At 43.0% G+C, this 13172-nt stretch overlaps 1 protein-coding gene across 1 annotated transcript in view; it reads left to right on the top strand.

Annotated features, from left to right (window-relative positions):
* Nucleotides 1-4166: 4166 nt before the first annotated feature.
* CEP126 (centrosomal protein 126) overlaps nt 4167-13172 on the top strand; it is a 42031-nt gene continuing 33025 nt past the window's right edge. Inside the window, exons 1-2 of the mRNA XM_068395331.1 lie at nt 4167-4195; nt 4278-4403. Coding sequence (XP_068251432.1) covers nt 4167-4195; nt 4278-4403 — 155 coding nt within the window. The remainder of the gene's footprint in view (nt 4196-4277; nt 4404-13172) is intronic.

The raw sequence follows: 13172 nt of genomic DNA, 5'->3' as shown, positions 1-13172 counted from the left end.
GTGCACTAGAACAGGCTAAGGAGGCAATTTTAGAGAATGTCCTAAAAGCAAATTCAAAACATAAAACTGAAAAATATTACTTCAAAGTAATACTTCGTATTACACAGAAAATTGTTTACCAGGAGGACAATAGCAGTCTCTTTGTCTCACTGGTAGCCCATCTGTAGGAACACAGGTATTGAGAGTGAGACAATCATTCAAATACAATTATTTTTATCCCTGAAGAACATCAAAGTACAAGAGAAAGTCCTGAAAAAGAAGAAAATGAAGTGTAGTCCACAGAAACTTAATTAAAGTTATGAGGCACTTAGTGTCTTCACCACTCAAATCCACTATTTTTGTATCCTAAAAACTGGATTTGATATTTTAACCAAAAAGCAAATTATTTGGAAAGTTTATTTGGGAAGTTCATAAAGGTCCAACAGATTTTTCAACTCCTCATGCACATTAGAGAATTTAAATTGTTTGTGATCTGGCTGAATAAATGAAACCTCAGCTTCTAACGTACTGCTGGGAGATGCACTGCCTAAAGGAGCATCAGAATACACTGTTCAACATCATCTTACACTGGTACAGCCAGACAATGTTCCAAATTTGTCTCAACATTGTGGTTCATCTCCATCCCTGTCTGTAGCAGGAATACACTGGAAATAGTTTTTGCTACAAAGAGATTTGAAAGCAATTGGGAGAGGGGGGTTAATACAGGTTTAAATCCAGATTTTAATCCAGTTCTTAATCCAATGTTTTCTTTCAAAATTAATAGCTAAAGGGCATGAAGCACCTGTACCTGGCCTCTTCCTGAGAGGAGCACATTCAACTGCCTCTGAAATTTTTAAAAACTTTGGTTCTTCAGTAGCTCTCTAAATCAAATTTTTAATTTCTTCTTAAGTACCGCATGGCACATCATAGTTTTCCAATATAAGCATTACTAGAATTTAGCTAGTGCATCTGTTGATGCTCTCTCAAGAAGATACGGGTTGTGATCCATAGTTCAGTCTCAGGAAGAAGGTGAAAAAATTTTCATAGCTATGCATATATGACATTACGGGGGAATGAACAGTTTTTATTCCTCTTCTTATACACAGAAATAGGAAGAGGAGACAAATTTCAGGAAGAAATCGTTAAAAAGGTCAGAACCTTGACTGAACTCCTCCCGTGCAGTCGCCTACACAGTTAAACTGAAGCTTGGAGGAAAGCGAAAGGGCATTAGCAGATTAATTCCCCCTGGAACAAGAAGGAAGGAAAAATGTGTCTCTGCAGCAGCATAGCTGAGATTTATAATAAATTCAGAATCTATCCCACAAAGTTTTAAGAGCTGGTCTTTATCCTTTGCTGGAATATCAGTCTCTAACCGACAGTAAAATTTATGAAACTTCTTTCAAACCTGCTGCCAGAGTGGGACCTTCTGTTTTGTAACCCCTTGAGATCAGTCTGCTTCCTATCCCAGAGCAGTCATACAATTCTGAAATACATGGTCCTCAGCTAGTCACCTTCTCATCCCACAGTCTGAGAGATGTAAGGTTACTCACCACAAGGAATTATCTAATAACCCTAAAGGAGAGCTATGAAGAAGTAAGAAAAAGGAAAAGGTAAAAAAATGAAAGATATAAAGACTATTCTTAATTCTAAATTTCAGAAGGTATCTAAGGTGAAGCTGCAAGTTGTGCTGGATAAGATAAAAATTTGCAGTAAGTATAAAGAAGCTCAAATTCTGCCAGCGTGAGCTGACCATGAACTTGAATCTTCCCAGGTGTGACATGGGCTCAAATTCTGCAGTTGCTTCGCAGCTCTGCTACACTCCTCTTCGGGTGACTCAGTTCTCCATACTGATAAAGCCTTCTGCTGCATCCTAAATGAAACACTGCATTTTATCAGGCAAACTGGGATTTTAAAAGTGTATGTGGGTTGAAAAGCACATGGTAGTAAAGTGACAAATGTGTGTTGAAAAGCACATGGTAGTAAAGTGACAACCAGTCTTCTACCTGCAACACAGAAGAGTTCAGAAGAGGTGGTGACTTTGGGACTTGTATTCTGAACTAGAGGTGAAAGACTTCCATTTTAGGGTCATCTTCTCAACTGTGGTAACTAGGATATTATAAATACAAAGCACACTTGGCAACCTGAGCATCAGTGCTCTTGAATGTAGAATGGTAACAGCAACACCTACTTCACAAGCTGTGATACAAATATGTGGGGGGGTTCTGTGGAGAAAGGTATTTCAGGAACGCCAAGTGCTATTTTTACCCTCCTAGTCAAAGACATAGAACAGCTGCACGCTGAAAAAGAATTGGTTTAAGCTCAAATACAACAGCCAAGAAACGTCTCGCCAGGAAATCACCAAGGCATTTAGCCTTCCGCTGACAACTCATCTGAGGCATGGCAATATCCCAAGACAACACACCCTGCTTCGCCTGAAAAAAAATGAACTTTTTCAGCCTTAAGAACAAATAACTTTTTTTTACTTTTTGTAACTTTATTTACATTTTATGTATTTTTTTATATTTTTGTATAAAATTTGATACAATTTTACATATTTTATATTTTTATTTTTTGCATTGCGACTTCTACACCCCGTGGTTAAAAAAAAATAAAGTTTATCCTGTTAGCTCCAAGTCTTTGCCATGAACATATTTAACAGGCATCCACAGAGAGCTCTGCAAACCCCCAAGCAGCAACGGGCTCAGGGAGGTGTTTCGTTTGCCCTGCAAAACTAATGAGAAACGTGTTTGTTCGGATACCGGTTTTTTTAACAGAATGGTACCCTGTTATTTACAAAAGTGCAGGGAGGGTGGAAGGGCCGGGGAGAGCCAAGCACCGCGCCTCGGCACGGAGTCCGGCAGCGGTGTCCCCTGAAGAGGCGGGCACACACGGAGGGTGCCCGGCGGCGGAGCGAGGTGCCCACAGCTGGCTTACACCGGGACCGCCGGGGACTACCGGGGGCCTTCGAGGGTAGGCTCGGCTCGGCCCGGCCCGGCCCGGCCCCGGCGGGAGCGAGCGCTCCTTGCCGCGCCCCACGCGACCCGTCCCTCCTTAAGTCTACTAAAGGCAGCGCCAGCCAAACCGCCGCCGCCGCTGCCACCGCCCTCCCCTCCGCCGCTCCCCCGCCCGCCCCTCGGCCGCTCCCCGCCCGCCCCTCCGCCGCTCCCCAGCCGCCGCTCCCCGCCCGCCCCTCCGCCCCGTTGCGAAGGAAGCGGCGTCTCTTGTTGCTATGATGCGGCGGCGCGGCCGGGCCGCACTGAGCAGCGGGCCGGCGCCCGGCACTGACCGCAGCGCGATCCGATATGGGGACGACGGGCGGCAGGCGGACCGCTGCTGTGTATCCTTCCCCGTATCCGCCCGCGGGCTCCGCCGGGGGCGAGAGGCTGGGGCGGGCGGTGGAGCGGTCCGTGGGCCGGCCCTCAGGCGGCCCGACGCGGGAATGGCCTCCCCGCAGAGAGGCAGGGCCCGCGGGGCGCCCGGACCCGTCCTGCGCTCTGCGAAGGGGGTAATGGGGCCGCGGAGCTGTGTGGGGCCCGTGTGGGGCGGCGGCGGCGGGGTAGGGGCGGTGGCGGCACAGCCCCCGCCCTGCCCCGCGGTCCGGGATGGCCTCAGGGGTGGCTTCAAATAAAACTGGTACGTCGGGTTTTTTAAACTGTTGTAGAAAAGTTTTCTTGTTTTCCCTCTTCCAAGGCATACTGCCATTGGGAATTGTATTTTCCATCCTCACCTGGGGATCTGTATTTTCTTGAATTTAAGTAATAAGAAACACTGACACAAGTTCTAAGCTCCTCCTGTACAGTGCTACTTAAATCGTTACTGAAGTGAGGCAGGACTGATCTGGTCCTGTAGAAAGCTTTTATCCAGTGATGTTAATGAATTTCAGTCTAAACAACTAATTCTTTAGATTGTGAGGGGGCTGTTTTTACTATTGAAACATTTTCCCTGGGATAAATGTATCCATATGTTACAGATTTAGATAACAGAAATATGTATCTTCAAATAGACATAATAAAGGTAATGTTTTTCATTTGCTGATACAATGAAAGGTGAGTGCAAATCTAATGTCAAAATCACTGTAAACAGTGAAATGCAAACACATTTTTTCTGGATAAGTTAGGTATGACCATAATATACATTTGTGGGACCAACTATACTTAGTCAAAAGGCCTATCAGTGTTTTGTATCTCATGGATAAAGTTTGCCCTTTCCTTAAAAGGTATGTAAAGTCAACCACACAGGCTTTTAATCTTTTAATGAGCTGTTTGATACAGTTTCCATTGTCCTTAACACAATGCTAGGGATGGAGCTTTAACATTTCATTTTGTACGGGATTTAGAAGAAGAACGTCAGGCATTGAAAGAAGATCAAAAAATGTGTCGGAGTAGGGCACAGAAATATTTGATAGAGAACAACAGAAGAAGAAGGTAAGTAACCAGGGTTCCTTTGGTGGGAGATTGTAAAAAACAAAACAAAACAAAACAAAACTGAGTCAAAACCTTGAAAGAGCTCAATATATTTCTACTATTTGCACATTCATATTGTTAAATAGCCTCACTGCTTTGTTCTAGAGGAATCTAGGCTAAAGTGTTTCACCAATACAGTTTCTTGCTATAGAACAAAAAAATATAAAAATAACAATATTCTGAGTTACTCGCTGCTTTTTGGAAACTCACTGTAGTCACCTCTTACTGTATAAAGTAAAGGTGAGTAGCGCTCTCATTTCATGGGTCTGCATTTCTAATATTATTCTGGTTGTTATTAGCTTCAATGGATGTGTGAAAAATGCATTCAGATGTACAGCACGGGTCAGCAGGCAGGCAGTTGTCATCGCCTTCCGGAGTGTATGCTTTTCTTCTGCATGGCGTAACAGCTGCACAGCCTCCCCTGCGTGGTGTGGCTTTGTGCTCCCACTTCCCAATAAACACAACACAAAGTCTTTCTAGTATGGGATCATATTTATAATAAAGTTATTCTGCATTGACATTTTAAACAGAGCTTTGAATATTCTGCCTTTCTGCATACATGAGAATGCAAAGTGATTAAATATTCTGTGACAAATGGTTTAAGTAAATTATACACTGAGATGTTTCAGTGAAGTGCTGTACGTAGTTTAATAGGCATAAGGGGCTTTTCCCGAGCATTGAGATCGTACTCTCACGTACAGGAGATCCGGCTGCGTGTACTATAGAGGCAGATGGGTTCCTCCTTGCAAGCTCCCAGCCTCAGACCAGGTTCCTCTGCCTAGTGTTAACGCTCATCCCCCATTGTTCCTGTATCAGATAATTTCTGTTGTACAATGTTTACTTATTGAAATATGTTGATACCTCATTAGGGAGGCAGTAGATATTGTTTATATTGCCGTTTTAGCTTGACAGTTTGTGCTGTCAGCATATGTTTTGTAATATAAAGAATAATGGAAGAGGAGGTATAATCACCTGGAAGTGATTAAAGACAGCATGTGACCCACAACCTTTGCAGGTAATAAACTGACTCTCAGCTGAAAGATTAAATATCTTATTTAGTTTTCTGGAACAGTACCCCTGTAACACTAAGCATCTCAGATGAACACTGCTTATTGTATTACTGGTCTTGAAATATTATATTCTAATGAAAAGCAAATACCAGACAGCCTGTGTATTTTTGATAGACTGATATAGTTAAACTAATATTCGTTGATACATAAATATATTTCCATATGAATTTCATTGCAGCCTTAAGAAACACAGTTTAAATACAAGTTACTCAGGTAAGCCAGTTAAAAATTTAGGTATGGTATTCATAAAATGAACTTGTTCCGTTTGTGATAATTGAGAATGGCGTAAGTGTAAGCATAATAAGCAGTTCAAATGGAAGTCTGTGGTGACAAGTCTTCCCCTAATGACTGAAAAAGAGGTAGTTGTCTACTGTTAGAACGGTAGTAAGTGCATACAGTATTAATAAGCTGTGAAATATGATTCAAAATTAAGGATCATTGCATGTATGGAGGAACTAGATGATCTTTAAGGTCCCTTCCAACTGAAACCATTCTATGATTCTATGAAAGTAATTTGGAAAGAAAAAGTTCCTTGAAATTGAATATTTTTTTCCTGACAGTTATACAGATAGGAAGTGATTTATCTTCTAATGGATCAGCCATCAGGTCATGTCTCCAATCTGTATATGAGCCAAGATCCATTAGCTTTGTAACACATGAAGGTGTTAGCTATGATGATGGTTTCTCAAGGGTAGCATGAGTTCCTTAAGATCCACATTCTCACCTGGCAGCACCCTAAATTCTCCCAGGCAGAACTTACAGGCATGTATCAGAAGTTATTCTTGGCACTACTGTTTTATAATTTCAAATCTGAAATTGTTTCATTTTTTTTTCTTTCAACATATGGAGAGTAGACATGAGTGCACTGTGAAGTATGACAGTCTGTTTTCTACTTCTAACCTCCACACAGAATTGTTGAGGTTGGAAGGAACCTCTCGAGGTCGTCTGGTCCAACCCCCCTGCTACAGAGGGGCCACCTAGAGCTTGTTGCCCAGGAACATATTGAGACGGCTTTTGAGTACCTCCAAGGACTGAGGCTCCACAACCTCTCTGGGCAATCTGTGCCAGTGCTTGGTCACCGTCACAGTAAAAAAAAAGTGTTTCCTGATGTTCAGAGGGAATCTCCCGTGTGTCAGTTTGTGCCCACTGCCTCTGGTCCTGTCACTGGGCACCACTGAAAAGAGCCTGGCTCCGTCCTCTTTGCACCCTCCCTTCAAGTGTTTATAGACATTAATAAGATCCCCGAGTCTTCTCCACGCTGAATGGTCCCAGCTGTCTCAGCCTTTCCTCATGCTCCAGTCCCTTCATCATCTTCATGGTCCTTTGTGAGACTCTCTCCAGTTTTTCTATGTCTCTCTTGTACTGAAGAGCCCAGAACTGGACACAGCACCCTAGGCTGTGGCCAGTGCTGAGTAGAGGGAAGGATCACCTTCCTTGACCTGCTGGCAATGCTTTGCCTAATGCAGCCCATGATACCATTTGCTGGCCATTCAGCCAGTTTTCAATCCACCTCCCTGTCTGCTCATCCAGCCTGTACATCAACGGCTTGTCTATGAGGATCTTATGGGAAACAGTATCGATGTCCTTAGTGAAGTCCACGTAGACAATATCCACTGCTCTCCCATATCTACCAGGCCAGTCATTTCTTTGAAGAAGTTTAGCAAGTTGGTGAAACATCACCAAATTTAATGTCAACCTTAAATTTATAAAGCCTCTGCAGAAAGGTAACAGCACAGAATCACAGAATCACAGAATCAATCAGGTTGCAAGAGACCTCTGGGATCGCTGAGTCCAACCATTGCCCTGACACCACCATGTCAACTAGACCACGGCACTAAGTGCCAGGTCCAGTCTTTTTTTAAACACATCCAGACATGGTGACTCCACCACCTCCCTGGGCAGCCCATTCCAATGTCTAATAACCCTTTCTGGAAAGAAATTCTTCCTAATGTCCAACCTGAACATCCCCTGGCGAAGCTTGAGGCTATGTCCTCTTGTCCTATCGCTTGTTGCCTGGGAGAAGAGGCTGACTCCCACTTCACTACAACCTCCCTTCAGCTAGTTGTAGACTGCAATAAGGTCACCTCGGAGCCTCCTCTTCTCCAGGCTAAACAACCCCAGCTCCCTCAGCCGTTCCTCATAGGTCAGACCCTCCAGACCCTTCACCAGCTTGGTCGCCCTCCTCTGGACTCGCTCCAACACCTCAACATCTTTCTTGAAGTGCGGGGCCCAGAACTGGACACAGTATTCAAGGTGCGGCCTCACCAGTGCCGAGTACAGAGGGACGATCACTTCCCTAGACCGGCTGGCTACACTATTCCTAACAGAGGCCAGGATGCCATTGGCCTTCTTGGCCACCTGGGCACACTGCTGGCTCATGTTTAGCCGGCTGTTGATCAGCACCCCCAGGTCTCTTTCCGCCGGGCCGCTTTCTAACCACTCTTCCCCCAGCCTGTAGGGCTGCAGGGGGTTGTTGTGGCCGAAGTGTAAGACCCGGCACTTGTTCTTGTTGAACTTCATGCCGTTGGTCTCGGCCCATCTATCTAGCCTGTCCAAATCCCTCTGTAGGGCCTTCCTACCCTCCAGCAGATCGACACTCCCACCCAGCTTGGTGTCATCTGCAAATTTACTGAGGGTGCACTCAATCCCTACATCTAGATCATCTATAAAGATATTGAACAGCACCGGCCCCAGAACTGAGCCCTGGGGAACTCTGCTAGTGACCGGCGCCAGTTGGACTTTGCCCCATTCACCGCTACTCTCTGGGCTTGGCCATCCAGGCAGTTTTTAACCCATCGAAGAGTCCACCCATCCAAGCCCCGGGCAGCCAGTTTGTCTAGGAGGATGCTGTGGGAGACAGTGTCGAATGCCTTACTGAAGTCTAGATAGACTCATCCACAGCCCTGCCCTCATCTACTAAGCGGGTCACTTGGTCATAGAAGGAGACCAGGTTGGTCAAGCAGGACCTGCCTTTCATGAATCCATGCTGGCTGGCCCCGATGCTCCGATTGTCCTGCATGTGCTGTGTAATGGCACTCAGGATGATCTGTTCCATCACCTTGCCTGGCACCGAGGTCAGGCTGACAGGCCTATAGTTCCCTGGATCATCCTTCCGACCCTTCTTGTAGATGGGCGTTACATTTGCTTATTTCCAGTCAGCTGGAACTTCTCCAGTTAACCAGGACTGCCGGTAGATAATAGAGAGTGGTTTGGCAAGTTCCTTTGCCAGTTCCTTCATTACTCTGGGGTGAATCCCATCCGGGCCCATAGCCTTGTGGGTGTCCAGCTGGCACAGCAGGTCACTAACTGTCTCCTGGATTACGGGGGGTTCACACAGCCCCCCACACCTGACTTCAGGCTCTGGGGACTGAGTCTCCTGAGGACAACCGGTCTTGACATTAAAGACCGAGGCAAAGAAGGCATTGAGCACCTCTGCCTTTTCCTCATCCCCTGACACTACACTACCCTACTCATTCAGCAAGTGGTGGAGTCTCTCCTTGACCCTCCTTTTGCTGTTGATGTATTTGTAAAAGCTTTTTTTGTTATCTTTGACCGTAGCAGCCAAATCAAGCTCTAACTGAGCTTTGGCCCTTCTAATCTACTCCCTACACAACCTGGCAACATCCTTATAGACCTCCCAAGTTACCTGACCCTTCTGCCAGAGCAAGTAGGCTCTCTTTTTTTCCTGAAGTTCTAGCCTAAGTTCTCTGTTTAACAGTGAATTTCCTTTAGCAAATAGATCTAGGGAAGATACATCAGTACTTCTGCTCTGTTCTCAATCTTGTGTCATTTAGGTTCATTCTCTTCATGTTGCATTGTGGAGGAAAACTTTTCTGCGTGGGTTTTTTTGTGTGTTTTTGGAGAACCACCACCAGCCTACCTTTAAACAAGGTTATACCAAGGCCGAGTCCAAGTCTGATAGCACCTAGTGCCCAGCTAATGAGAACGGCATATGCAGAGAGCTTGCAGATTGAGGTCTTCTGTTTTCAGTGTTTTCTGAAAGTACGTGTAATGAAGTTTTCCCTGACAGAGTTGTATTGATCTGTTGACAATACCTCTAAAATGCAGCAGCTTCAGCATTAAAAATACTCAACTTCTGACAAGATGTGCTCAGTTAATTGATTTATTACTAAAAGACAAAAACATCACTTACACAGAAAGGAGCAAGTATAGTTTTGCAAAGCAAAGACTCAGTAACTTAAGTCACAGATCTTTTTCTAAGTGAATACTTAGAGGAACACATAATCCTATCGTATATGATGCCATTAGTTTCTTTGCATCTCTTGTACTGACCAGGCTCCTTGGTTTTGTGTTAACAGCAGTACTTCAACGTACTGAACAAGCAGCCTACTGATTATTTTTACACAAGTTGCCCTAGTATCAAGAAAGTAATTCCTTTATTGTCTCACTAATACATGAAGTTGCAATTTCAAGATCAGCTTCAGAATTAAATATGCTCTGGGGCAGTAGCTGGTAGATATTTTGTTTAAATAACAGTATTCCGGAAATAAGAGCTACTGACTAAACACATACTTGATGTAAATAAATGGGATATCATATTTTGTGTTTATATACTGCAGTACTTTTTAAATACCAGCTGCCAATTGGCTGGGGACTGCAGCCATCCCACTGTTTTTGCTCAATGCAGAATGTGTATCCCATTTTACGGTGACGTTACTGGCTGCAGGTAGTTGACTCACTCTGGAAATGCAATTGTCTGTGTGCATTTTTAAATAAACCTTACAGTCAGCTGTCTTGGTTCAGCGTTTCGAATTACCTTGAAATCCGAATAGCTAATCCATCTGTTATAACTGGGGAAGGAAACGCTTTCCCAGTTTATATCAGTTTTCAATCTATTCCCATTACTGCTGTTTTTTTCAGAAATAATTTATTTTCAACATATGCACAAGCTTTGTGCTCCACCTACTGGCTGGTTATCACTGATTATTTAATAAAGGTCTTCAAATTATTCATCAGTGTTGTGAATGCAGAGCAAAAAGCACTCTAGTACCAGAAATGGGAGAAAAACGTTAGCACTTGGTGAACAGAGAGGGCAAAGTGTTAAGAATTTAGTATGGCTTTCTACATCAGAATGAAACTGTGAAAAGTAGTGGTCACCGTAACCATGCAGACCTGAAATCCAGTGTTGCCATTTCTGGTAATGGGCCACATGACTGTGCTGAATTTGCAAGGCCTCAGGAGGGATGCTTGCCAAGCTTGCTTTCTCTGAACTTTTCTTGACCTGCCCGCAGCTTTGTTTTGCTTGGTTTGGCTGTAACAGCAATTTCTCTAATTGACCAGGTGTCTGTGGCTAATTTATTTTGCCTTTGTTTATCTTTTTGTGGTATGACCATAGTTTTATATAGATGGCACTAACAAGCTGTTGTTCGATGTGGAGAATGAGATATTTATGACTCTAACATAACGATGTAATGTAGGAAATACAGGCCTGGTATGAGAGAACTGGAGGTGCAGGATGCAGCATAGAGGAGTACAGGCAGGACATGATAAGAGATGATGCACAGGCTTGGCACTGGAGACCCCACGGCCATAAACAACTCACTGATAGCTGGTTAAAGAAATGCAGACCTAGATCTGACAAAACTGGCTTTAAAGGTAACAAGGAGAACAAAAGAATAGTGTGTAATATATGTAAAAAGCACCACGTATGGAATGTTTGGAGGTTCTGTGGAGCTGCAGATCAATGAAGAAAGAAGAGCAAAGGTGTAAAAGCATGTTAGCAAATATAAAAATTACTCCAAGTGGATCCTGAAGTGAGGAAGAAGAAAGCATTAACATGAACATCATATTGCTCTTGGTGAAGGGGCTCCAGATACTGACCACTAACTGTAACACCCCAGCACCACCAGAATGAAACAACCAGCCTTGGGATGCAGAAGAGCAATGGAAGCATAAGCATAACGTCAGGAAAAGGGGTAGAAACTCAGTGTGTGAATAACAATTTAAGCTGTATTATCACTATTATTGAGGCTTTCTCTGTATAGAAGTATTCTATTATTATTTTTTGGTAACAATTATATCTGGATTAATTTAAGTTTTTAATTATGCTAACAAAAAAGAAATTCTTGGCTTTATATACGGTGTGCTTACTTTTTGTCCGTAAATAAGATTTGGAGTGTAACGATTGGTGGATAGTGCGGGCAGCCCTCCCAGGAACCTTGGGGGCATTTTGGAGGACAGCTCCCTGTGAGCCCTTATGGCATTGAAAGGGTCGGTCGTTCAGAAGCCCTTACAGCAATTTGAGGCTAGCCTTTTGTCTTCATCATATGAGAATCAGAGAAGATGAGGGAACAGAGTTAATACATGTTCCTATGGTCCTGGTAAGTATCTCACTTAAAGAAAAAAAAAATCATTTATGGGCAACCTCTGCAGATCCTTTTAAGGATATACAGTGTGTTTCCTGTTTGCCCATGAAGGGGATTTTGAGTGTGACACCCCGTTCTAGCCTTTTCTTGATCTTGCTGTAGTCGTTAAGTATACAAATACCCTTCTACCTCAATTTTAAATTTACCATGTACTGTTTTGCAAACATGATACAGCGATGAATGAATAATATCAACTCAGTATCAAAAGGTTCATTTCATAGCATTCCATAAGCACTGTATATATTCCTTTTTTTTTATTTTCATCCAAGATAGTAGTAAGCATTTAGTCCACCTGGGAATGTAGCATCCATCACTTCACTGTGAAGATAATTTAATAAAATTAACCAGGAAATAGTTCCACCATCTGTTCATACTGTTTTTAACATAAAAATACCTTCCACGTAATGTCTGTATATGTGAAACTGCTAAATATTTTAAGTTTCATGTTCCAAATTCGCTATAAACATTTTGGCAGCCATTGCAAAAATTGCTGCACCACTGGATTGTTTACAGTAGACAGAAAAACTGGGTTAAAAAAACACCAGTCAGGAAATTCTTCTGCTAACTCTCCATCTTAAAGCCATACGCTTTTGCCAATGTTACATCTGTGATATGAACCTAAGCTGGTGGCTTAAGGAGAGTGGATGAACAAACATTTTTTTAACTGTTTCTGTGTAATATATGAATGCACATTTGTAAAATTATTTATTTTACATAGTGCACCTGGGTGTCACAATTTACATTCTCTGAGGTCAAGAAGTTTATGGTGCAGGCTTCACTGAATATCTTTAACGCATTTCCTTACATTTAAAATAAGATCCTTTTTCTCCCTCAAGTCTTAATCCAAACCAAATAGTGATCATGATGAGCTGTGGTGAAAAAGACCTCCTGCGTCAGCATTTGGACTTGCCCGTTTCCAGCTATATGGAACAAGAGTCTTTTTCTTGTGCCAGTTATTAGGAATGTGGAAGAGTGCAGCTAAGTCATACTCCAAAATAATTTTAAAAATAAGTAAATAAAGGTTCTGTCAGAATTTACTCTTTCCTTTTTGGAGTTACACTCTGGAATTACTCCAGGTGCAAAGTTGTTGTATTTCCCACATGTCTGAATTTAACAACTACAGTTCAACTAAAGGTCTTCTTGAGCAGCTTCTAGAAATGTTAAGAGGATCAAGAAGAATGTGTTTAAAGTACTTACTAGGATAGGCAAGTCAGTTTTCTCTGTTGTGATTTTCCTATTTCTTTAGTCAGGATAAAGATGTAAAATATTGCAGA

Source organism: Nyctibius grandis, chromosome 2 (genome assembly GCF_013368605.1).
Source record: "Nyctibius grandis isolate bNycGra1 chromosome 2, bNycGra1.pri, whole genome shotgun sequence".
Classification (NCBI taxonomy): Eukaryota; Metazoa; Chordata; class Aves; order Nyctibiiformes; family Nyctibiidae; genus Nyctibius; species Nyctibius grandis.
This window is presented reverse-complemented; position numbering and strand designations above follow the sequence as displayed.